The sequence below is a fragment of the Aethalodelphis obliquidens genome, unplaced genomic scaffold, assembly GCF_003676395.1.
Source record: "Aethalodelphis obliquidens isolate GAN/ISIS:26980383/991018 unplaced genomic scaffold, ASM367639v1 scaffold7, whole genome shotgun sequence".
Lineage (NCBI taxonomy): Eukaryota > Metazoa > Chordata > Mammalia > Artiodactyla > Delphinidae > Aethalodelphis > Aethalodelphis obliquidens.
This window is the reverse complement of record NW_020837951.1, coordinates 50,745,942-50,772,937: the sequence shown is the minus strand read 5'-3', so window position 1 is coordinate 50,772,937 and position 26,996 is coordinate 50,745,942. Positions and strand designations below refer to the sequence as shown.

Here is a 26,996-nt window from a genome sequence, read left to right as displayed (position 1 = left end):
AACTACAAGAACAAAAACAAAAAAGCTATTAATTTCAGGGAAAACAAAAAATTGAGTAAGAAAGAAAAATATATTCATAGGACACCCTGAGGATCAACTGTGAATATCATGTACACAGTCATAACAATGTTAAAATCAATATTAATTTAGCCATCATAAACATATTGAAAGTGTGGGGAGATAGAAATAGTGTTTGTACTAGGTGTAGGTGTAGGTGAAGGATGAAAAAAAAGTTAAATTTTCCTATATCTGTGGTTATATGAAAAAAAAATCATTAATCTGTACACTTAAGATTAGTGAGCTTTGGGCTTCCCTGATGGCGCAGTGGTTGAGAGTCCGCCTGTCGATGCAGGGGACACGGGTTCGTGTCCCGGTCCGGGAAGATCCCACATGCCACGGAGCTGCTGGGCCCGTGAGCCATGGCCGCTGAGCCTGCGCATCCGGAGCCTGTGCTCCACAACGGGAGAGGCCACAGCGGTGAGAGGCCCGCGTACCACAAAACAAAAAAAAAAAAAAAAAGATTAGTGAGCTTTATTCTGTCTGTTTTGGCTCAATTAAAAAAAAAAATCCAACAATTATTGTTCAGGTTTCAACCTAGGATTGCAAACTCAAATGCTGAACGGGGTTGGGCAAGGAGCTTAACTGAGGGAAGCAGTCTTGGTAAGTTTGAATGAGGAACTGGTGGGATATGACAAACTGAAGAGCATGTGCTCTGAACACGTGCTCTGTTCCTCAAGTGGACTGCTACTGCTTAGCTCTAGCTATGGAAACATGAGCCTTGTATCACAAGATTTAAGGATTTCTCGAGAAAAGCCAAATACGTAAATGTTTACAAATGGAAATGCCCTGATTTTTTAAACATTGCTTAACACACACAAAAAAAAAAACAACTGTGAGCTACATTTGGTCTATATAGTTCAAGCTGGCAGTTCTAAAATGATGAAGCTTTTTCATACTCACTTGGAGGGTGTGGGAAAGACATACTAGCCCTGAAATTATATTGCATCGAGTTAGTTAAACTGGCTCTGATGAAAACACTTTTAAACAGCAAACCAAGGAGTGAAGACCTATAACACTAAGAAACCAAAGCCAAACAAAACAAAACGAAGAAACAAAACCTCCGGACCTTAATATTTTTCCAAGTCACGCTGATGTGATAAAATCAGAATTACTGAACACTTGTAAGATATCAAATGTTGTGCCTTTGACTTAGCATATTCAGAAAGGGAATTTAATTGAGAAGACTTATGAATTAATTGAAGATCTAAAGCATCTGGATCATTCAGCTCCTACTAATATATAGAATTTCCAAAGGCCATTTTTAGTTTGACGTCAGTGAATGATTCATCATTTCTCTTGACTTTCAGGCTGATCAATGTCCCATGTCAAATACCAAACAATGTGTTAGATTGAAGTTTTCTCATTCGTAAACTATCTATGTCTGCTCCTATGCAGATGAACAGGGTAGAAAGTCAAGCAAATGAATAATGAGAAAAAGATTAGTGTATTGTATAAACAAAGACGCAAAGCAGATCAATGGTTACCTGGGGCCCAAGGTGGAGAGAAGACGGATTGTAAACAGACACAAAGGAACTTTGGGGGTTGATGGAAGCGTTCTAAAACTAGATTGTGGTGATTGTTGTACAACTGGATAAATGTATTAAAACTCTTGAATTGTACACTTAAAATGGGTGAATCTTGTGCTAGGTAAATTATACCCTAAAAAGGCTGTAATTAAAAAAAAGAATAATGGATGATAAAATTAGTGGGCTAAAGTACAAGTATGATGAAAAACAAGATATTTACATAGTCTCAAAGTATCTCCCACTAGATACTTATTAACTGCAATGGGGAAAACAGTAACTTTATGGTGGAGAAACCTGGCAGACAGTACTTTTAAATGATCAGAGTTAAATGATCACCAGTAAAGGGACGGATGGATATCACATGCCTTCTGAAGTGATACACAGAGAAGAATATACCGTCGGTTTGTGGTACTCCTGCCCAAAATGCATAACCTGAATTTAATCCTGAGGAAGCATATGACAACCCCAAGTTGAGGGACATTCTACAAAATAACTGACAAACACTCTTCAAAACTGTCAAGTTCAGGAATGACAGACAGAGAAATACTCCTGATTAAGGTAGGGCATGTGACAGTTAAGTGCAATGTGAGATCGTATGCTGGATCCCGGTCCAGAAAACAGATGTTAGCGGGCAAACAGAAGACAGCAAGCAACATTTGAATAAGGTCTGTAGATTAGTTAACAGCATTGTGTCAATGTTAATTTCCTGCTTTTGATAACTGTGGTGCGATTGTGTGAGATATTAAAATTAGGGGAAACAGGATGAAGGGTATATGTGGGAATCTCTGTACTATTTTTGTAACTTTTGTAAGTTATTTTGAAGTAGTTTCAAAATGAAAAGTTAAAGGTTAAAAGGATGTTTTACCTTTCAGCTGGGAAAGTGGCAATGGATTGATAAGAAATTAATGGTGAAGTAGTGACCAGAATTTTACCCATTGCTCAGAAAGCGGTAAGCAGGAAAACAAGGTGAGGTAGAGACATTTTTAAATGAAGTATTAAAACTAAATATTATTATATTAACCATTCTCTTCCCTGCTCTTCCCTTCCCAGTGGAACTGCACTATTCTGTACTTTTCTTTTTCTTCTTAAGAATATATCTTTTTTTTAAAAAAAAAAGAATATATCTTTTTAGTGACCTTGTACTAGTGAAAGAAAACTTTTTTTTTTTTCGGTACGCGGGCCTCTCACTGTTGTGGCCTCTCCCGTTGCAGAGCACAGGCTCTGGACGCGCAGGCTCAGTGGCCATGGCTCACGGGCCCAGCTGCTCCGTGGCATGTGGGATCTTCCCGGACCGGGGCACGAACCCGTGTCCCCTGCATCGGCAGGCGGACTCTCAACCACTGCGCCACCAGGGAAGCCCAAAAGAAAACATTTTAAACTAAAAACTTGATTCTGCTTTGCTTAATATTAAAAGAGAAATTATGGGTCACAATGATACTTGATGCAAAACTTGGAAAGGCAGAATCTTATCGACACAAGAGTTTTTAGAATTCAAAGTACTCATCTGGTTACTATTCTGTTCAGTTAAGATAATAAAGTGAATGTTTTGTATTCTGGTGACCACAGAAGCACAATGAGCAAGGAAACAAGGAGCACTGGCCAGGTAGGGCAAAGGTCTATGTGTGCGCTATTGCTATTGTGACATATTTATCGTATGTGTGCTTATGAGTATGGTCTTTCTTTTTTAATTTTAAATTAATTTTAATTTTTTTTGAAGTATCATTGATTTACAATGTTGTGTTAGTATCAGGTGTATAGTAAAGTGATTCAGTCATATATATATACTTTTTCAGACTCTTTTCCCTTATAGGTTATTACGAAATATTGAGTATAGCTCTCTGTGCTACACAATAAGTCCTTGTTGGTTATCTGTTTCATATATAGTAGTGTGTATATGTTAATCCCTGTTATATTAATTTTTCTCTTCAATGTTTACTGAAAATGAGCAAGTAGCTCTCCAGGTGAGTCAATTGTTAGCTTCAAAGTTTTTATTTAATCTCCTAGGAATGTCACCTTCAACTTTAAAGCATGTAATGACCATAAAGCTTATAAACATGTTTGTTAAAGGAAATCATAATTGGTTATTTAATCTATAGAATACAAGTGTTATGGGAGATTAAATTTGTTCAATTAAGCTGTACATGAATTTACCACACCTGTGATCAGAAAGAAATCCATCGTGTATAGTATAGATTCTCTTGTTATTCAGAAAGCTTCATTCAGACTCTTCTTTCTGTCTTTTTCTTGGGGGCTGTCCAAAACAAAGATGCTTCTAGCAGTTTCATATGTAAATACAACGCAAAGTTTTACCATAGTATTCCAATGTATGGATGTGCCAAATTTATTTAGCTACTCCCCTACAGGTGGATAGTTAGGATTTTTCCAACATTTTACCTACAACACACCTACTATATATGTCATAAATGTCTACATATGTATATATGTAGGACAAATTTCTAGCCATAGAATTCCTAGGTCAAAAGGCATATAAAATTAAGAGTTTGATAGCTATTTAAAATTTTGCCTTCCATAAAAAGGTTGTTGATATATATCTTATTTACTTAAAAATGTTTAGTATTTGTGTTAAAAGTTATAGATGCCTTTTGTCTTTTGTAACCAGTAATACGATACAAAGATGTATTAAAAAATAAAATGTAACCATTTCTCCTCTTCCCCCATTGCCCCTGTCTATTAGTACAGTGATGTGTATCCTTTCAAACATACTGCATGAATGTCATCATACACACACCTGTAAATAAGTACAATCTCATATATACATGCACTGTCTGAATTTTTTCTAATTAGAATACATTCAGGTGTTATTTATATTATTTTAAAGACAAACAAGTAAAACCTTCTATTGGTTAGAGTTCGTTTCAGTAGCATGAACAGAAATTTAAACAGCACGAAAGTTCATTTTCCTCTCCTGCAGCTCCACGCCAGGGTGTGGGCTGCTTCCAGGTCCCTGCTCCCACATCTCTGGGGTGTGGCTCCCATTCTTAGTAACCAAGAATCGCTCCAGCCATCACTTCTGTATCCCAGGCAGCAAGAGAAAGAAGAAATGAAGGACACTAGGTTCTACAAAACTGCCACACACCACTTCTCATCCAGTCCATGAGCCAGAACTTCATCACATGACCATTCTTAGTTGCAAGGTAGACTAGGAAGGGTAATCTTTATCCTAAGAGGCCATGTACCTAGCTTAAAATTCAGGGGGTCTGCTATTATTAAAGAAGAGGGGGATGTACCTAACATACAGTACCTAATTCAGGAAATTTCAAATTATTATGCACATAAGTTTGGAAGGACCACTAAAATAAAGGTAGCTTGCAGAAGGAGTAAGGGTGCTGATGTGAAGGAAGTTCCCATAGAAAGATTATGTGATTGAGACAGAGATACGGAAGTGGCTGCATGGCTTGAAAATATTTGCTGCTATGTATTTGGAGCAGCCTACACTGAGACTCAAGGGCAGAACAAAAACATTAAAATAATAAGAGGAAAGTAAGTAAGTCAATCTGAAGAAAGTTCATGAATCTTCCTCCATAAGTGAAGTCGTAATGCCTAATTGAGAGACAGAGCTATGGGACTCCAAAGACACTGGTCTTGAAACCAGGAAGCCCTGGCTTTGCTGATAGCACAGTATTTCAGTTAAGTGCAATTGAACAGTCTTTGAGGAAATTTGGAGGATTAGTAAGAGGAAGGAAGAATGGAGATCTTTCACTTTTGTTTCTGTGTCTTTTATTTACATTTAAGCAATCATGAGCAGGTGCCTATGGATTTTGGCATACATTTCTTTAAAACCATAGAAGTTAGAAAGTGAAACTTAAATAAAGCCACAAATGTCACTTCTAAATTTCTATCGACAGTAAAAGAGGATATTATTTAGACTGTCTCCTAACCCATTACAATATAAATCATTGCACAACAGTTTTCTAGTTTTGCTCGACACCCACTCTTTGCCTGATAGTATATTTTAGAGAGAATAGTGCACCACTCAAGTTGGCCAGCCTGCAGGCTTTGAATGGTGCTTCTCTTTTTTTTAAAGATTTTGTGGGAAGCTGATTTAAAAGTGACTGGACTGTAAACTAAGCCTTATAAGTAGCATAGTTTAACAGCCTAAGATAATGAATTCAAATAATATTACTGACAGCCTTAAATGAAAGTCACGCTCCCTAAAAACACAGAAAGGTACTTATTTCACCTGCCAGTCACCTTCAATATTTTGGGGAAGGAATATTACTTCATGTGCATAAAATGGTTTTATATCTTAACAGAGGACTATATGATACTTGAATATTGTTATTCTGTCTTAACTAAGGCAGTTACAAGAATAAAAACCACTGGCCTCTGGCCTTTCAGAGATATTCCCACTAAGTTCATGTGCATCTAATGAAAAATAGCAAATAAATCAATAAATATTAGCATTTAAGAAATATTTATTTATTTACCAACCACAGCTAGATAAGAGGAACTGGGTTAATTTTGAAACCCTCAGTTTCCTTTTCTCTAAGCCAATAGTTATTGCTGGTCACTGATGTGTTGTTCTTTCCTTTGCAGGAAGTTGCAAAATTGAGAGAAAAAAACAATACCAAGTTGGCATTATTTTTAGCTTTCCTCTGATTTGGATGTAGCTACAGTCCTTACTTTTTCTCGTGGCAACTATCATAATTATTCAAAGGAGAAAAATGAGGCAAAAGGGAGGAGCAGGGAATTATGCCAAAGGACATATGGCAGGGTTATTGCCACAAAGCTGAGCTGCTGGAATCCAGCTCTGCGCCAACAGAGGGCTCTTACCACAATGCAAAGAGTCAGGTGCTCTTTAAATTGGGTATCAGTGTCCTTGGAGAAATAGTTTAGACTTCTCTGTTTCAGACCTACCTTCCTCTGAATATTAGTATGGTAGTATACTATGGTACCTAACCCTTTGAGGATGGGGAGTGGTTGCAATGGTGAATGATTTACAAACTGAGTTTAAAATAGCAAGCGTGATCTGTTTTTGCAAAATTCAGCTTAACAAGGCAGTGCATATTAGATCAGTAGTTGGCCAACTATGGCTTGCTGCTTCTTTCTGTACAGCCTGCAAGCTCAGAATGATTTTTATATTTTTTGTAGGTTGAAAAAAATTAAAAGAATAATATTTCATGACATGAAAATTATATGAGGCTCAAATTTCAAAACGTGTGGACATTTGTTTTCTCTCTTATGAGTACCTACATAAAATCCTTGAATTTTCTTGTTGACTAAAGTACTTACTGCCTGGCCCTTTACAGAAAAAGTTTGCAGATCTCTGGTTTAGAAGAGCATGGGACTTAGTGTCAGGAAGATCTGCATGGAGCTGCAGGGCTGAATTTACTGAATGTACAACTTTGAGCAAGATATCTAACTTTTCTAAGCCTCAGTTTCCTTGCTTATAAATGGGTATACAAATAACATTTATCTTGCAGAGTTAAATGAGATGATGCATTTAATATGTTTAACATAATGCCTATCACTTAGTAAGGGATCCACACATTATTATTATTGTTATCATTTTACCCTAAAGCAACTGTGATTAAATAAAACGCAAAAATGAGGAAATTTTAAAGTTACATTGGAATAGATTGTAATAGATTGCAGAATAGAATAGAAGAGATGTGATAGATTCTATAATATTATACTTAGGACATTTAAAAACTTACTTTAAAAGGCATTTTGGATTAAATAAAAACAACAACGTCTCACTCAGAATAGAATGGATAAAATTGGTGTCCTGTGTTAAGATAGAAGTAAAAACAGTCATACTCAGACATGCAAGAAGAGCTGAGATTGAAAGCCATATAACTAAATAAATCAAATCCCTCACCTCTTCAGACACGTGCTTCCTAAATTCTGTCCAGTTACTAGAGTCAGAAAAGAAAATGGTAGAACTCCATAGAATTCATGGATAGACATCTTGCTGAAGAATACTATGGAAAAAGACTAAAGGAAAAATTTTAAGCTCTAATCTTTATACTCATACCTAGGTATGTCTCAATTGGGAAATTACCACAAATGATAACTCTACTCAGAAGGCCAGAACTTGAAACTGCTGGAGGCAAGACCTGAAGGCAGTGCTTCTATGCAAATGCACACTGTCACCACCACATTTTGATGCACAGAGGAGACTCTTTTATTTTATTTTTTTCAAATTTTTATTTATTTTATTTATTTATCTTAGTTCCCTGATCAGGGATTGAACCTGGGACCCCTGCAGTGGAAGCTTGGAGTCTTAACCACTAGACCACCAGGGAACTCCTGGGAGGCTTTTTTAAATAGCAGCTCTTTTGGGATAAAATTCACATACCGTACAATACACCTATTTAAAGTGTACAATTGAGTGGTTTTTAGTGTGTTCAGAGAGTTGTGCTACCATGACCAACAGTCAGTTTTAGAACATTTTCATCAGCCCCCAAATGTACCCATTTACAGTCACTGTCTTCAGTCCCCTAGTCCCTGATAATAAATAATCTGCTTTGTTTCTATAGATCGGCCTATTCTGGACATTTCATGTAAATGGAATCATACAATATGTGGTGTTCTGTGAATGCCTTCTTTCACTCAGCATAATGCTTTTGAGGTTCATTCATCTTGTAGCAGGTATCAGTACTCTATTTCTGTTTATTGTGAGATACTTTTCCATTATACCATATTTTGTTCATCCATTCATCAGCTGATGGACATTTGGGGTGCCTTTAACTTTTGACCACTGTATAAAACTCTTCTTGCTCCTGACTGAGGCTACACACTGTTACAGCAGTACTTGTCCATCCTCTTGACTGAGCCGCTAAAGGGCACACGTTCCTGGTGAGAGATAAGAGATGTTAGTATAATGTTCAGCCAGAGTCATGTAAGGGAATCTGCAAGAACTTGCCTGAGAAATATGTAAGAGAAGGAAGTCACAGCTGTAACAGCTTCTGTTCAGGCAGTAACGCTGAAGCGTCACTCAATGCTGTTCATAAGAGCAAAACCTGAAAATGATTGACAGGAAATGGATAAATAAGTTGCTGCAGAGTCATATAACGATATAATACAACAGTGGAGTTGGAAAATTAGCTAACCCTAGGAGATTATATATTGTACGATACTCCTTTTATGAAATTCAAAGACAAGCAAAATTAAACATCATATTGTCTAAGTACATATATAAGTGATAGAACTAAAAAGAAAAGAGGAAGTAAGTCACCTATGATCAACCACTATGAGAGTGCTTACTATCTCAGAGGAGAGGCAGAGGGTTGGAATAGGAGACAGCCACATGAATAGGTGTAACTTATTGGTAATGTTCTTGGGTTAGAGGTGAGGTCAAAGGAGTTCATTGTAAATATACATAAATATATATGTAAATATAAAGGAGAACTACCGTAGACTAAAAAAAGTGCACAAACTAAAAGTTGAGAATTATGTTTTATTCATGAGGAATTAAGCCTGGGAGCAGCCTCTCAGACAGCTCTAAGGGACTGTTCCAAAGATGTAAGGGAGGAGCCAGGATCTAGGAGTTTTTGCAAAACAAACAAAAAAACAAACAAAAAACCCCAAAAACCCAAACCAGGTAGTAAGAACGTCAAAAGATTACTGTTAATTAAAGAAAACCAGACATCTCAAGTTAATGAATTTAGTGCTCTTCTATGTATGGGAAGATGAAAGAGTCTGGGCTTAATGAAATCATTCCTTTGATATGCACCTTAACTATCTAGGGCCCGTATCCTGTTCTCCATCCTGAGTCCCCTCAGGGTGCACTGTTGGTTTGGCTGCAGAGGCTAATGGCTTGATGGCTGCAACAGCCTTTGTTTACTGATATGGCAGGTGACATTCTTTGTCCAGACTATCCATGGATTATTGATGAGAGTGTCATGCACTAAAGAATATAATAAATGAACTCAGGGTACCTGAGTCCAAATAAAAAAATGAGAAGACAAAATAAATAAAAATAATGCATGTACGTAGTAAAAATTTGGATATACATGTAAAATCTGCAATTATAAAAAAGAAAAAAGTTTCACTAGTTCAGGCAGAAAAATTACAATTACCTTTGCAGTGTTAACAGCTTCCCATTCTTTCTCCTATCAATTAAAAAAAAATTTTAATGATACTAAGAAATGTCAAGTTGATAACGCCTATTCCTCATGAGAGCTGTTTAGGACAGGCTACTCACTCCAGGTTCCAACCACCCGGGACTCAACTCTACCACCAACCAGCCATTAGCTTTTAAGGACAAAGGCGCACACAGAGACGACGTAAGGTCTGGGCTCAACAAGTCCGACTCACTCGGGTCCGGTTCAGAGAACACGCCCCAGGGACCTGCCCTGTTCCCCTGGGGGCGTGTCTAAGAGGGGAGGCGGTCCTCAGCCGGAGACCAGGTGATAACCGTGGGCGGCATCAGGAGGCGCCACGCGTCGCGGCATGATGACGTCAAGCACGCGCCGCGCACTTACCATGCGCAGCTGCGGGCCGGCGTCTTGATTCCAGGTGGTTCTCTTAGGTAGAGGTGTGCTGTGCTGTTTGCCAGGATGTTTCATGGTATTGGCTCTGCGGATGGGGAAGAGGAGCAGGCGGAGGAGGATTGTCCTGAATTGGTCCCCATTAAGACGAAGCAAAGAGAGGAGAAGGAGGAAACGTCTGGTCCCGGCGCTAAGATCCCAGTCACAATTATCACCGGGTATTTAGGTAACTAACAGTCCCGGTCAGAAAATGCAGTGAACGCTGTTGTCCTGTGAGTTTGAGGCTGACGGTGCCTGTTCTCCTTAGGCATCGGGGCCTTCTGGCCGACAGCAAATGTCTCTGAGGTAGGGGCTGGGTCAGTTGCTCTCCGACTGGGTTGCTTTTCGTCTCAGAGGTTATGCTCAGACCTCTCTAAGTTAGGGTCACATTTATCAAGTGAGATTGAAAATTAGCCTCGCCTCGCATTTTTGAAACCAGTTCTGGCTTTGCAGTGTGAAGCACGGACCCGCCCCTCATTATGCATGTGACCTCTAACAAGTTACCTTGTATTTCTAAAGTTCACCTGCCTCACTTGAAAACGGAAATAGTTCCAGTCACCTGTCTGACTTTGCTTCTCTCTTCTGCTTAGTGGGGCAAGAAATACCTACCGTATAACTCTGTTCCATTTAAAGTGTGACCTTTCTGAAAATGCCCGACACCGGAGGACCATTCCTCAGTATATTTCTCTTCCTCACGAACCAGTCTGTTCCAGCCTTTCGTGTAAAGTACTTCTATCTCAAACATTTTTTTTTGAGGTCTATTTGTAAAGTACTGTAGGAGAAAGAGTAAGAATAAAATTACTGTGCCCTCAAAGGCTATATTTCTCAAAGTGAGGACTTTCAGGAGTTCATGGGATCACTTGAATTCATAGCTTTATAAACATAGTACAATTTCCTGAAGGACAGTTTATGCCCTTACACTAGAGGTACTTTACTGGAAAAGTTTGAGAAGTATTATTTTAAAACTTTACAGTTAACTAGAAGGGCTAGAATAAATACCATATTAAAAGTGTGAAAAAAGTTAAGAAATGTAGATAAAGTGAAACGATCTGGGGAAAACAGTACCACTGCTAGATGCTGCTGGAGACAAGTACAAACTTGGTGCACCTGAGGGCCTTTTATATAAAAATAGGAATTAAATCACTGGCATTTCTCTTTTGTTGCTTTGTAGACTAAGTTTATTTTCATTTTTACTCAGGATTAATTTTATAAAGTAGTTTATTTATTAATAAAGGAATTTCCCACTGTTATTCAGAGGCTGCTCTACTGTGAAGTTGAGCAAATTTCTTTTCTGAAACAGTATAGTTTAGACTTGCCCTCCTGTCTTACCCCATTTTGCTCACTGGTAGATCAGAAGAGCATTGGAGATAATGGTCTGAAGCTTAGGAGGGAGGACTAATGCCAGCAACTTTGTTGCTGAATCTAGGGGATGGTTTCCTTACTTATTCTTGACCATTTTCTCTTTCTTGAACTCTTGTTGCCTTGGTTTCCATCACATTTTTCATCAGATTTTCCACCTACTTCTCTGGCTTCTCCTTTAAAGTTTATTTTTTTCCCTCTCTGTCCATCCTTTTAACTTCATACCCAGCTGGTTTCTATTTTGATGTCCCACAGACATGTCAAACTCAGCATGTCTAAAACTTCATGTTACCATCCCATCATGAATGATGGTTGCTTCTGTGAGCCCAACCATCTGCAATATTCTAAAAGCTTCCTAACTGGTCTTGAGTCCTGCTGCCCTTTAATATATTCTCTGTATTGGAGCCTTAATGATCTTTATGAATGTCAATCGATTTTGTCACACCCTTCAGTGGTTTCTATTTGGGTTAAAGTTCAAATTCCTTAACATGAATTACAAGAGCTTTACAATCTGGTTCTTGACCACCTCTTTAGCCTGCGAAACTGTGGCCCAGCCACACTGAACGACTTTTACTTCTACAATGTGCCAAGTGTCTTGGCTCCAGGAATACTTTCTTCTGTTAGTCCTCTGGCTAGATGTCCCTCTTAGGTGCTCCCTGACATCTTGTATATCTATTGAATGTGTCATCCCATGACATAATTGCTTCTTTATTGCTCTGAATTCCCCTCCTTCTCCCACTTCCTTTAATGTTTCTAAGCTTCCTGAAGGTAGAGAGAGTTTGTCTGTGTCTTGTGCACTTTTCACCAAGGCTCAGTGTAAAATCTGGTCCATAGGAGACTTTTGAGTGACGGAACTGTGTTTTAACGTCTTTTGCTTCATAATATGGTTAATTATGAAGCCCTAGTAATTCTGTTAGGTCTCCTACATCCACCCCTTCCTTTCCATTTTCACTGCCACTGCTTAGTGCAGCACTCATGCTCAGGGCACCTGTCTCACACTTGGACTGGTTTTAAGAATTTTCTCATTGCCCTGTGTGCTTAAGGTCTGTCCCTTCCATTCTAAATGTCAAACTTTAGTGATACTGAGCTTCCTAAAGCCCGCTAAATACAAGCCTTCTATCCCTTTGATAGCTTTATACGAATGTGACCCAAAAAAGTTGAAGATATTAATACCCTATTACTCAGTAAATCCCTCCTAGTTATACCCTAGAAATCTTGTAAATGTACTTCGGAAGATGTGTACAAGCTTACCTGTAAAAGTTCTTAGCAGCATTATTTGTAATAGCAAAACACTAGAAACAACCCGAATGCGCACCAGCAGAAAAATAGGTAAATAAATGACATATTTATACAGTTGAACTGCACTAGTATGTGTATGCAGTTAGGGTTTTTTTTGTTTGTTTGTTTGTTTTCCCCTCCATGGACTTTGGTATGTATGGTTCACAAGACAAGTTTTTTTTCTGCTTGAGCTGAATGTATTAGGTGTAATGTGCCACCTACTGGATAGAGTTAGCATAGCTTTATGAACTTTTCTTTCCTAATACTGATTATTGTGTCTTTTGTTAACATTTCCTAGGTCCATTCTCCATTGTGTGTGTGTGTGTGTATGTAATCAATTTTATAGATTGCTTTAAGCATACTAAAAGTAGCCATATAGATATTCTGAATTTGTGTCTGGTTAATGGTGAATGTTAAAATAAAAGAAAGGTCTTTATGTGTAAATTCTGGGGAAGTAAACCATATATTCTTGACTAAGAAACATTGTCATCGTGTGAAGGGATTTAAATATTTTATGTTTTGTAAACTACACAAGTACTTTATTCCTTAGGAGCCCTTACTTCAATAATTCCTTATTTAATAGAAAATTTAGATGCCCTTACATTAATTGTGTAAGTTATATAGAAGGTATATTTTTTTGTCATATGAGGTCAAAGAAATCTATGTGACGCTCCTTGTTGGAGTATTTGTAAATATTTATAAAATTTTATGTTAGCATAAAGCATTTTTAATAGTTTTCAAAGGATACTTTAATCTTTTCCTCTAGAATCTTCTTTTACCATTGTTAAATAATATTTGAATAGCATGCAAATTTTAAAGAGTGTTAGGACTCTTTATATCTTTTTTTTTAAGACTTTAATTTATTAATTTATTTTGGCTGCATCGGGTCTTAGTTGTGGCATGTGGGATCTTTGTTGAGGCACGCGGGATCTTTCTTTGCGGTGCATGGGCTCTTCATTGCAGCGCTCAGGCTTCTCTCTAGTTGTGGTGTGCGGGTTTTCTCTCTCTGGTTGTGGTGCGCGGACTCCAGGGCGCGTGGGCTCTGTAGTTTGCAGCACGCAGGCTCTCTAGTTGAGGCCCGCAAGCTCAGTAGTTGTGGCACTCGGGCTTAGTTGCCCCGCGGCATATGGGTCAGTTCCCTGACCAGGGATCAAACCTGCATCCCCTGCACTGTAAGGCGGATTCTTTACCACTGGACCACCAGGGAAGTCCCTTTATATCTTTTTTTGTGTCTCTAAAATTAGTCTTTGAATTTTGTTATTTGAAACATATTTTATAGGTGCTGGGAAGACAACACTTCTGAACTATATTTTGACAGAGCAACATAGTAAAAGAATAGCAGTGATTTTAAATGAATTCGGGGAAGGTAAGTAAAGTTCAGTAAATGCCATGCTGCAAGAATTTATTGGACAGTTAATTCAACTGGTGAATTGATATTCCATATTTTAAAATGAAAAGGCAAGACATGATAATGTGAACACATTGCTGTAGATAGTTTTGGAAAAATTAGATTCATTTATGTTAAGCTTTATTTTGTATGGATTCGAGATACTGAAATAAGATAATTTCTTTAAAATTTTATTTTGTTTAACTTTAGAATTCATACCAACAGAATTAAATTAGATTTTTGCATAAAATAAATATCTCCAGAAGTAAAAATCTAAGGATATGAAAGAATATCTTTCAGGAAGATTTTTGTACCAACTAGGAAGGTCCTTTTGTACTGACTGTATTGTATAATTGCAACTTTTGAAATATATTTGAAAATGCTTCAGGCTTATAAGTTTATCTTGTTGAACGTTTATTATTCTGCAAAACAGTTAAAACAGAAGATTTAAAAAATAAGTTAAACATGTGGTCTCCATCCTCAAGCAACTTCCTTTATCTGTGAAAATGTGTATATTTAACATTCCAGTTTTTTTGTATTTAATATTGAACTGTGTTTAAAAAAAATGTATACAGCAGTGTTAGACACAATTCTCTGATTTCTTTTATAAGCTTTTCTTCTCAAGTGTGAATTTTAATAAATCTCATGTTTAGCCAAAAAATATAACTTCAGTTAGGGTATTTCTTAAATTATACTTTTTTTTCAGTTACAAATTGGTAAAGGAGCTAGGATTATTAACAGGATGGGAGGCCTGTTAGTTGAACTTTATTTCTAGTTTTAGCAAACTGAAGATAGTTTCAGTAAACTAAAGAGTCTTGTTAGACAAAAATAAAAATCCTAAGATTTTTTAATCATAGTTTTTAATTCTAACTTCTTATTAACTGATCTTCTGTTGGACACTGATTACATTTATTATTATTTCTTACTATCTTTCTTCACTCTTTCTGGACCTTTTTCACAACTTTGTCCTTTACAGCATTTGTAATACTTTCCTTTTCATTTTATTAATGTTCTCTACACCCTGAAATATGTAGCAGCCCCTTTCAAAACTCTTTATCATTGCCTAACTGAAGTATAAACAAAAAATATATGTAAGTGAAAAATGATTCAGGTTTTTGTTGTTGTTGTTGGTCATTTGCTTTACTGGATATTTAGAACTCTTTCCTGGCTTGGGTATGTTTCTTTACTGGAGGAAAAGTAAGACTTTTAAATAATTCTTATTTGATAACAAGCATCTCAGGCTCTCAAATATACTTTATCCTTTCTCAAGTAAGCATTGCTAGGAAACGTATGTGTATTTGATTAAAATTTAATTTTTAAGTGAGCACATTGGTACCCTGGCCAAGCAAAACTTCCTCAAAATGAACTAAGGGTATAACTCATATGGGGAATACTGAACAGTCTGTCTAGTAGACACAGAAACAATTTAGAGGAAGAATGAAAAGAAAACATAGGTAAGAGATTGAAGGGCATATAAAAACCAATATATAAACATACTGGTCTATCTAGAGAGTTGGCCATGGACAAGAAAGAACGCCTTTAAAATAGCTACTTTATTAGGAAATGGGAGCAGGCTAGTAAGAGGCCTAAAGACGAAGTAGATTTTACATTTGCCTCTTTAGGGGTTTAAATTCTCTAAAAGAAAGAAAAGCTAAAATAATCTAGAGTAGTATAGTTTAAAATATTGACGCAGCCTGAATAGAATGAAAGAATAAAAGTTACGAAGTGTATTGTCTGCTTTGAAATCTGCTCCATTATTGAGTATACTCATCTTTGTTTTTGGTTGACTAGTGGACATAATCTAAAGAGTGCTTCTTGTTAATCATTCTAGGAAGTGCGTTGGAGAAATCCTTAGCTGTCAGCCAAGGTGGAGAACTCTATGAAGAATGGCTGGAACTTAGAAACGGTTGCCTCTGCTGTTCCGTAAAGTGAGGAATGTTTTTACTGTGTGCTTGTTGGCTTCTGGAAATGTTTATTGGTTATATTTCTAGCTTCGATTTCCTTATGTAAATTAACTGAATCTACATAATCTTCTTCACTGTATTTTCAAGTAAACGACTTATTAGTATGCATTTTCTTAAAGCATTTCTTGATGCCTTGTTTTTCTATCTGCTCTAATGCTGTGGTCCTTTTATTGAGTTTTTGTTGTTGTTTTTGATGTCAGGTTTTAATTAATAATCCCTGTGATGAATGAAAGTCTCATTTAATGTGTAAAAAGTGATTATTCTGAATTTAATAAGTCATTGGTCTTATTTCCAAGAATTCAACCTCTAAAAACAAAAATAAATGACCATGAAAAAAGAGAAAAACCTCACATCCTGTTCCACCAGTTATAGTTGTTTCCAAGGACAGTGTTTTATTCACCAATATAACAGCTCTTAGAAAAGGAGTGACACATAGTAGTCACTCAAATGTTGAGCAAATTAGGAAAGTTAATACCCATATGGTTGATTTTGTATATTCTAGTGAATTAAATTTCTTCTACATCATTTACTATCTTAGGTGTTTGAGTCAAGTGTATTAACAAGGCTAAAACTTAACAGATTTTCTTAGACAATTAAAATTAAATATTTTCTTGCACTTTTGATATTATTAAGAAAAAAAGGAAATTAAAGCCTGCTACTCTAATTCAGAACAGAATTGAAAGGTATTTAATTATAATGTCCCTTTAGCTGTTATATTAAGCTACTGTAATTCCTAAATTTTGTCATTTTCTGTATGGATTTTTTTCTTTCGTAAAGCTATAAAAATAACAGGTTCTGACTTACTTTAGTCAGGTATATTAAAATTCCCTCTGCTTTTAATTTTAATAAAATTAAAGTATTAACTCATCAAGTATCTGACTTCTTGTTACCTGTCAGCATATATGCATCCATTTCCCTCCCCTCCCCCAAACTGGTAAATACTGGATGGACATGTTAGAAGCTTGGGACTGAGGTAAATTTCCACATGCCTTAGAGATCTTTATCCCTGGTTGCTAAATATATTTTTAAATGTTTGTGATGATTACTTTAAAATATTCAGGCAATCAATGTATATCATGTTTTGGCATTCTCCAGGGACAGTGGCCTTAAAGCTATTGAGAATTTGATGCAGAAGAAAGGGAAATTTGATTACATACTGTTAGAGACCACTGGATTAGCAGATCCTGGTAAGAAATGTCATTATTAATAACCAGAATATAGTTCTTAAACATTTAAAAATAAATGGACTAGAGGAATATCTAAAATGAGTATTAAAGCTTTACTCTAGATTAAAAATTTGTTAATTTTGCTTTAAAGGAGAATAAATACTGAGTTGTCATGTTTCTTTGGCAGATGAATGATGATCAAAGTGTTTGGTAATTTTAACATGCTAATAAAATTTGAAGTTCTATCGATTAATTTAGGGTTATTGGCATGAACAAAAGTTGTTAAAAATATTAGGAAAATCTAATAAAATGTAGGGAAAAAGGAGACATTCTACCTCTAGTATATATTTGGTTGGTTCTGCTCTACAGAGATCTTAATTCTGATTGCTTTTTTTTTTTTTTTCTGTACGTGGGCCTCTCACTGTTGTGGCCTCTCCCGTTGCAGAGCACAGGCTCTGGACACACAGGCTCAGTGGCCATGGCTTACGGGCCCAGCCGCTCCGCGGCATGTGGGATCTTCCCAGACCGGGGCACGAACCCGTGTCCCCTGCATTGGCAGGCGGACTCTCAACCACTGCACCACCAGGGAAGCCCCTGATTGCTTTTTAATCCAGTTTTTATAGAGGGTCATTTAGAGATATCTAAGGACTTTTGGAGTTAAATCCCAGAAATACTTATTCCCTTTAAATTAATTGTTAGCATTTTGTTTTTCTACTATTAAACTTGAAATAATTTTATTTGTAAATATTGTCATAAGGTAGAGAGTTAAATCAAGCTTTTTTTTTCTGGTGTGCAATTAATAATGGTTATGAAATTTTTACCTCTGAATGGAATTACATCCAAACTTCCCTGTTGAAAGCTATACAAAGTCTACCTGTTTCTAACAATGGGTTTCTGTTCCTTAACATCTTTATTCCAAGTATGCAGAACATTTAGTTTTGTAAGGCTGACCCATACCATTATTTGTTTTTTGATCTGGGTCTATGGCATTGCACCATAAAACCGTATTAAAGAACTGTTTGGGAATAATTTATTGAAGGAGTCATAATTGTTTAAAAGAAATATTGGAGTGTACTGAAGGTTCAAATGTAATCAATTGTTACTTTATTTTGAAGTATTATGTAATAACATTGTCCCTATGTTTTCAGATTAGGATTGAGTTAGGCTCTTTTGGTCCTTACAGTAAGCATGAATTTTTCATACATTTTCATACATTTCCAAGAGGTCTGACTGATGATAGGACTTGGACCATTACATTGATGTTAAATATTAATTTAAATCTGGTAAGATGGGAAAGTATATTGTGTGCCTCTTTTTGAAATAGAAAATATCAGTTTCTTTCATTGTAGCCACTGCATAGAGAAAAATTCTTGTAATTTTGAGAGTAGGTGAATTTACTAAAACACAGTGTAGCTTTTCAGAGGAAGTAAAAATTAAATAAAAATCTCAGAGAAAGCTTTTGTACAAAAAGCTTTTGTAGGTATAAACAGTTTGATGTTTCTTCTTTCTTTAGAATAATGATTTTTATTGTTTGGGTAGAAATGAAACATTGATCATTAAAAAAAATTTAAACAGTAACTAAGAAAATACAAAGAAGAAAGTTAAAAAAAAATGTTGTCCTATATCTCACTACTGTAAAATACAAGCAGGTAAATTTTATTCCAAGGATTTCTCCGTGCCAGGGCTACTTGCTGTGGTATGTTGAATGACAGCATCAGCCTCAGCTGGTAGCTTGGGAAAAATACAGATTCTTGGGCCTCATCTGAGATCTATGGAATCAGAATCTCTAAGGGTGGGACCCAGCAATCTGTTTTAATAAGCCCCCCAGGTGATTCTTACACATGCATAAGTTTGGGAAACCCCACTCCATGTGTAAATATGCAGAAGTAATTTTATAAAATAGGATCACATTCTTTGTGCTATTCTAAATAATTATTAATGTAGTTCTACTTGAACCTAAAAGAAGAGAACTTGAAAGAAGTGAAAGAATTGCTGAATGTCAGATAAATGCTTCTTCACTGTAAGAGATATGAGTTAAGGAAAAAAAAATTATAAAGAACATAAATTGGACAAGTTATTTTTTAAATTACATGTTTAAATTTTCAGGGTAGTACCTATTGACTCTCTGGCATAAAGGATGAGGGAATTAAAACACTTCCGCCTTCTCCCATTTGGTTTTGGTTCATTGTATTCTTTGCTATGTTGTCAAGGTTTCTAACATTTATATTCTGTCATACTTTGTTTAGTCCTGTGTTTAAACTGTTTTACCAGCACTATGGCTCCTCCATTCCTGAGTTGATCAATCTCTTGATTGACTGAATTTCATGGTCAGGTAATCTTTTCAAGCTTTCAGTGCTGTATTCCTTTAGATCTCGCATACTTCATTGCTTGAGAATGCTTGTCTTTTTTTTTTATATATATAGTTGAAGGATTACTTGGCTAGGTATAAAATTTTCGTATCACAATTTCTTTCCTTCAGAACTTTGAAAATGTTGCATCATGATCTCATAGTATTTTTGATTGGCTGGATTTCCTTGTGCAGTATTTTTCTCTTTTCATTGGGAAGGATTTGTGAGTGCTTTATTCTTTGAGTTTCAATGCTGTTGTTTCCTTTAGTGTTTGAGAATGTCTGCCTGTGGTTTTCATTCTTGAAAAACAACTTGGCAGGAGGTAATATCCTCAGAGAACACTTCTGTTAGAACTTTGTGGTCATTTTATTATATTGGAGCAATGAATTTTACTATAGAAAAATCTGATTTTTTTCCTGCCTCCTTGAAAGTGACTTGCTTTTTCATTTAAAATGCCTGAAAAACATTTTCTTTATTTTTAAAGTTCAGTAATATAACCAAGATACATCTAGGTGTCATTCATAATCATGTTTTCCTGGATTACAATATACTCTTTAGTCTGTAGGGTTAGTGCTTCATTTAGGGATATTTTCCTTATTTATTACCATGAAGAATTTTTCTGTCAAATTATTGGGTTCTCTTCTTTATGACACGAATTTTTCATATATTGAATTTTCTTTCTCCATATTTATTATCTTGTAATTGTTTTGATATGTCTTTTGCTTCTGCATTTACTGTAATCATCTCAAATCTTCCTTTTTGCCCGTAATTGTTTCCACCAATGTCTGTTGATGAGTTAATTGATTAAGTAATGGTACATTGGCCCTAAGTTTTATTTCTTCAGCATTATAAACTACCTTTTCATATTATTCTGTTTTATTTTGCTTTGGAGAATTTTTTTTAAGCTCTTTCCTTTTTTTAAAAAAATAGTTTTACTTGTTTCTTTTTCATCTTTTTAAAAATTATTTATTTATTTATTGGCCACGTCGTGCAGGATCTTAGTTCCCTGACCAGGAATTGAACCTGGGCCACAGCAGTGAAAGCGCCAAGTCCTAACAACTGGACTGCCGTGGAATTCCCTAGAGCTTGTTTTTAATTAAGATTATATTGTTTTTATCTTTCTTATTATAAAGAAGCCCTTAGGAATTTTCTTTGGTTTCTTCAATTATGTTTCTTTCCAGAACAGGTTCTTTGCCATCTGTATTCCCCATTCATTTGTTCATTTTATTCTGTCCCTCCTTTTATCTGCTTTCTGCTTCTTTTAATCTGTAGTAACGTGCATAGTTTTTGTTACCATGTTTATGCTTGATGTAGGAGGCTCAGAGAACTGTCTACTTAGATGTGGTGTTCATGACATTAGGTCCATGTTACCTAAACTTGTTTTTCTCTTGAGCCTTAGTTTGAAAGCTGGGTATAGCTGGGAGCAGGGATGGGGAAGCAGAGAGAAATGAAGTGATTGCGAGAGCCAGATGGGCAATATGATTTTTAGGCTCTGCTCTCCTACAATACCAAGTGTTCCCCTCCTGTATTAGCTCAAACTACTCATGAATATATTTCCCGTACCTTTTGCAGGGACATCCTTGAGCTTCATACTTCTCTCTTCATTTTGCTCTGAGCCCTAGAAAGTGACCCCCTCCCCTGAAAGTGTGGAGATGGTTAGAAAATTTTACGCTTGAAGTTTCTTTGTTGGCTTTTTCCTGTATTGCTTATTTCTCCCTCAGTTCTACTTCTCACCATTTTGAAGGCTATTTCTCATAAATATTAGGATTTTGTAAACTACTTATCTATAACCTCTTGTTGAGTATTGGGGTAGAATTAACAACTATCATACATCACATAGAACTTTGTGTTTTTTATTTTTACTATCATTCAGAAATTATGGCAGGAAGTTGTATATTTGGTTGCTGCTGATAAAATTTGGCTTTCAAAATTTTGTTTATTTTTATTTTTTGTTTTGTTAGGTTTTGAAGAAGGGAGATTCTGTAATTTAGCTCAGGGTTTTTTAACCTTGGTACAAATGACATTTTGGGTTGAATAATTCTTTATTTTAGGAGGCCGTCTTGTGTATTGTAGGATGTTTAAGAGAATCCCTGGCTTCTATCTACTACATGCCAGTAGCATTCGTGTAGTTTAGATGACCAAAAATTTCTCCAGGCATTGCCAGATATTCCCTGGGGAGAAAAATTACCCTGGGTTTAGAATCACTAATTAACTTCATTCTCTCGTCTTTACTCCCCCTGTTAAACACCTGCATCCAAATTTTAAGTAGTTCTTTCTTTTGTAGTCTGGTAAGTAAGTATTAAGCCAAAGATACACATCAGATTTAGAATAAAAGCTCTAATACACTCTTACAGTTTAACTTAATGCTAGGCAAATATTAACTATCGGACTTATAAGCTCTCCGAATAGAAATCAGTGAATTTAAAAAAAGATTTATGTACAGTGCTGGGAATTTTACTGAGTGAAAAAAATTAGTACTTTTAAAAAATAACTTATTGTTTGGGGTAATGATACTCACAATAGATTTACTTTTCTCCATTAATTAATACCATGTTGTTAGCCAAGTAAGTGAAGAAAATTCTTATTGACAATTCAGTTGTTTCCTGTTTAGAAGACTGACACTCTCCAGTTCTAAGCTAAATAATTGTCATGGTAAAGTAATTTCCTTGAAAAGGACAGGCATTGATTCAGCCCCTGTTACTCACAAATCCTATTTCAGTCAAATTGGAAAACTATTAAGTTTTTGGGAAAAAATCAATACATATCAGGAAACCATTAGATCTTGTGGCCCTTGCTATATCCTGCATGAGTAATCACTGTAAACTGCTGACAGGTATTTCATTGTTGACACAGAGTGATGCTTGGGAGACCACATCTCATCAGGGTAGGTGGACAGCTTTAGACATTGGAATGAGTTCAGTTATCCTTGTTTTTCCCCAGGACTCATCCTTTTAGACAGCTCTGTCACTAACTGGACCTGTGATGCTTTGAAAAATCAAATTCTTTCTTTACTGTCAGTTTTCTTTTTTCTTGTGTTGTGGCATACTAATCAGGGTGTGTGGTTTGGTATTGAACCAGTTTTTGTCAAAAACAAGTTTTAATTTCTTATTTAGAAATTATTTTTCCTCAATTAAAAAAAATTTCCAAATTTTATATCAGTACTAATAAATAGTGTAAAGATTTATTAGTAAGGACATAGAGTGTATAATTTTACTTTTATTCTTCTGTAAAACTTACAAGTAAATTTTAAAAAATTAAAAAAATTTTTAGACAAATGATTTTGGATTTAACTATGTTTTGCTTTGCTTTACTTTAGGGAGATAATTATTTGTGAACTGTATGATTATTATATTCAGGAGGGAGAAAATAAAAATAAGACCTGTGTGCACACAGCCATTCTGCCCAAATTATTTGATATTATTTATTGGTAAATTATTATGGCATTGGTGAAAGCTTGATATTGGGTTTGTATGTAATAAGAGTTGTTTTTTTTTTTGTTTATTGAAGTAGAGAGAAGGGAAGAAATGGGTATAAAATAGTAAATGGTTCTATCACTGTAATTTCCTTAAGAAGATTGAAAACCCATATTTAATTCATATATGTGTTTGCCTTCTAATTCCATTGGGGCAAATTAAAACATTATGGATAGAATTTTGTTTCCTAGTTTGAAGAAATATTTTTATTTGATGAATATTATCATATATTTTCAGGTGCTGTAGCTTCTATGTTTTGGGTTGATGCTGAATTAGGGGTTGATATTTATCTTGATGGTAAGTTTAGAAATTAATTTTTAAAAAAATTTTCAAGTAAAATGTTAACGTTATGGTTAAGATCATTTTTGTTTATTCATATTATACTTTTAATTCCTTGTATTGGTATTCTTTTTAAGCTTGTTTAGTTTGATGATGAAATAAGTCTTTGTTCATACTGATTCTGAAGCCCCAGACAGTAGTAGAACTAGATATCAATCATAATCTCAACTACCAGTTTAGTGCTTCCATTAAGGTTTTCCTTTTAAAATACTATGTAGATTTTCTATATTCCCTGTTGTTTAATTTATGTGCTCAGTATATATTAGAGCTTTTTATTTTAAATAACATATATAGTATGAGGATCAAATTTCTGCTTTCATTTTCCATTAAAAATAAGAATGAAACAAAGCCCCCTACCCCTTGCTCTCTTTACCATAACACTTTTGGGCAATCTTATTCGTAGACTTCATTTAAGACACATTAGAAACCTTCTGGATTAGGCAGATATGTTCCCTGCAACACCCCACACCTGATTCTTCACCTTTCTGTGGACCATATTTTTCATAGACTAAGGGGTGAACTTTAAGAATGTTTGAAGCTGGGCCTCATCATTCGGCCCTAATATATATGGAATGTAGCTGGTTAAATTCCTTAGGCGTCATCAAACTCATTCTGCTGTTGTCCTTCGAAAAAATTATTTAGCATATAAATTCAGAGATTGCCAAACGAATTGATCATTTGGAAACTTAGGTACACCTTAGATAAAACAGTTGTGTGAGTTAGATTGGTGAGAGATATTCTAAGATGCCTCAGATTTGTTAAGCAATAATTTAAATAAGAAAAGTCTCGATTTTGATTATGGGAAAATAAAGATAAGCTGTCTTGTGTAATTTATCACATTCCACTTTATATTATGAAATTTGTCTCATGTTTTGGATTGTAAGCTTTTTAAAGGCCAGAGAAATCTTATTTTCCTTTTTATTTGTTTGTTTAATTTTAAATATTTGTTTTTATTATGTCCCATCTAGTGCCTTAAAATAGTGCTAGGTTCATGTTTGAAATGCATCTGCTTACTAATGGAATTGAATTAAATTGCTGTGCTGGCAAGAGAAAAAAACCAGTATTTTATTGAGTGACATTTGTGAACTGAAATAGACTAGTTTTAATTCTTAAATATAAAGATGATTAAAAGATTTATTCCTTTGTAGGTATCATAACTGTTGTGGATTCAAAATATGGATTAAATGTAAGTTGAAAGATTGCTATGAGTTACTAATTGTTAAGAGCTGGTTATATGGGGTTTGATTATATTAGTTTTTCTATGTTTGTGTCTGTTTGAAATATCCTTAACAAAAATATTTTTCTACTGTAAACATAAAAGATAGTACTTTTTAAAGTGGCAGTAATATTATCAGAAACTGTGTGTCTTAAGCCAGTGAGTTACATTTTTAATTTAATATATCATATTTTGGAAGTTTAAAAAGCATGAAGAATAATAAAGCAAATACTTATGGTAAAAAAAAAAAATTTTTTTTAAAGTATCCTGAACAATAGATGAAATTTGTGTGTGTCTTTTAATTATTATTTTGTGTTTCTAAGTTAAATGTTTATTTTCTGCTTCTCTGGCTTGCTGTGATAAAAGTTTGAAGTGTAATATTTTGTAATAAGGGTAATACAGGATAAAGTTTGGGTATGTGTAACCCCTCACTAGGATTCAGCCCCAATGTTGATAAGTTTTTCTGTTTGATAGAGGAAATTGAGCTTGATAAAGCATATGAGAGCTTATTTTTCTTGTTAAACTGCTGTCAGACACAAGCTGCAGATAATTGAGTTTTTAAAAAATATATTGCTTTCCCATATTTTGAAGAAATCAGGATTTATGCCTAGGTTTAGGGAGGAGAAACTCTCCTTTAAAAGGCATCTTGCTGTGAATGTTTTGCGACTAGCAAGGTCCTGAAATGCATTTAAATGAATTTCAGTTCACAAAATGCACTTAGTAAGATTTTAAAATGCATGTTGCCGCATAAAGTAAAGTGGTGTTTCTCAACTTCCCAAGTGAAAAATTACTAGAGGCAGAAGAGAGTGAAATTATCCTCCATCTCCTGACCCAGTCTGGCGATATGAATAGTGCCCAAAGTAATCATTTCTTAGAAGTTTAAATTTAATGTTTAAAAATTCATGTCCATTTTGTATTCTATCCGACAATATATCTGAATTTCTTAATTTGAACAAGTTTGTTTTTCTTCCAAACCTTTAATTAGTATGGCAAGCTTGTCAAATGGTTACCAATACCCCTTCATTGGCCCTTCAGTTCCCTCAGGGATAGAGCACCCTAATTTGAGAAGTTTGGGAGATGATTCCTTTTTAGATTTTTAAGTCAAAATTTATTAATAGTCTTAAGAACCAAAGAAAGACCCCAGATATTACAGTTTTTACTCAGAAATATTCCAACTGTTCTGAAATCATGATATTTCTAGCAAAATGTTTACAGAGGAAGCAAAAAAAAAAAAGTCAAATTCTTCACTCTGAATGTTTATTAAAGGGCATGTTTGAATCCATCTCCTATATAGATTTATTGCCAAATTTGGGATATCTTCAGGATGGATAGTAGGATCTTTTTTTTTTGATAGACTTACAGTACCAGACCCAAAATCAAACTCTATGTATTTATGATTATGGGAATAATTTTATATGTATATTTGGATGTGGAAAGGAGTTAAATAGAATCTACCATGAGTGTGATAGAGGCCAAAAAAACCCAAACCAACATTCTGAATAATGCAGACACAGCAAACGTTTAACCCCCTCCCACCTTGATAAAACATCTTAAATTATTAAATCAATATACCTACACAAAACTGACATACTGTCAGGATAATGGAAACTTTAGATTTTCTAAGTCAGGTGCCAAATAAATAACTTTTCCTTTATATAAAGGATTTGCCAACTTGTCTAATTCCTCTGGTTGCAAAGCTTGACCTCAGTAGCTGCTTGTGATTCAGAGAATTCTGAGGCAGTACAAGTAATGACACTTGGATAATGGGCAGCAATTTAAGGGTGTCATGCTTCACAGAGCCAGCCCATCAGAAGTAAAGCTGAGAAATGGTACCTTGTGGCCAGCCAGCCAAATTGAAACTGAAGTGGTAATTGATATCATGGGCTATCACTCTAATGGGATTGTCACCCATTGATCTGAAATATTCATTTTTTAATCATGGGCAAATAATTGGACAACTTCAAATGACAGCTCTCTATTCTCAGGACTTGACACCCAGGCTACTGACATTGTCCTTTTCAGTTCTACAAAAGTGACAGCATTTAATGCAATAGAATCAATGAATGAAGTTACACAGAAAAGGTCAAGTCAGAGGTTTCTTTTTGGTTCTTCTGTTATATTGCACAAGCGGTTGAAACAATTCAGTCAGAAAACAGTTTGGCTTGGAAAAGACAAGAAAATAAATAGACTGACATTATGCAATAATCTTTTCTTAAAAGCTAAAATAGTGTTAGATCTATAACCAATCCATTGGAAAGAAATAGCTGCTGCTTCTTTTTTTTAAAATGTCACTGACATCTTTGACACTAGATTTCTTTCCACTTTGGTCAACAACAGTGTTTCTTTCTTTCTTTCTTTCTTTCTTTCTTTCTTTCTTTCTTTCTT

The 26,996-nt window shown here is 35.2% G+C and overlaps 1 protein-coding gene and 1 long non-coding RNA gene across 3 annotated transcripts in view; one reads left to right on the top strand and one right to left on the bottom strand.

Annotated features, from left to right (window-relative positions):
- Window positions 1–8,190: 8,190 nt before the first annotated feature.
- On the bottom strand, window positions 8,191–10,154 carry LOC113620081 (uncharacterized). Its single transcript, XR_003432652.1, has 3 exons — window positions 10,037–10,154; window positions 9,632–9,664; window positions 8,191–8,572 (listed from the first exon to the last, which is right to left on the bottom strand). It is a non-coding gene; the product is annotated as an uncharacterized LOC113620081 (long non-coding RNA).
- Window positions 10,044–26,996, top strand: part of ZNG1A (Zn regulated GTPase metalloprotein activator 1A) — a 44,751-nt gene continuing 27,798 nt past the window's right edge. The window contains exons 1-6 of one of the 2 annotated variants that reach the window (XM_027105743.1): window positions 10,044–10,268; window positions 13,998–14,084; window positions 15,937–16,033; window positions 17,165–17,256; window positions 23,294–23,353; window positions 24,544–24,581. In XM_027105743.1, coding sequence (XP_026961544.1) covers window positions 10,112–10,268; window positions 13,998–14,084; window positions 15,937–16,033; window positions 17,165–17,256; window positions 23,294–23,353; window positions 24,544–24,581 — 531 coding nt within the window. In that variant the 5' untranslated portion in view covers window positions 10,044–10,111. The remainder of the gene's footprint in view (window positions 10,269–13,997; window positions 14,085–15,936; window positions 16,034–17,164; window positions 17,257–23,293; window positions 23,354–24,543; window positions 24,582–26,996) is intronic. The other variant, XM_027105742.1, reaches the window with a different exon arrangement.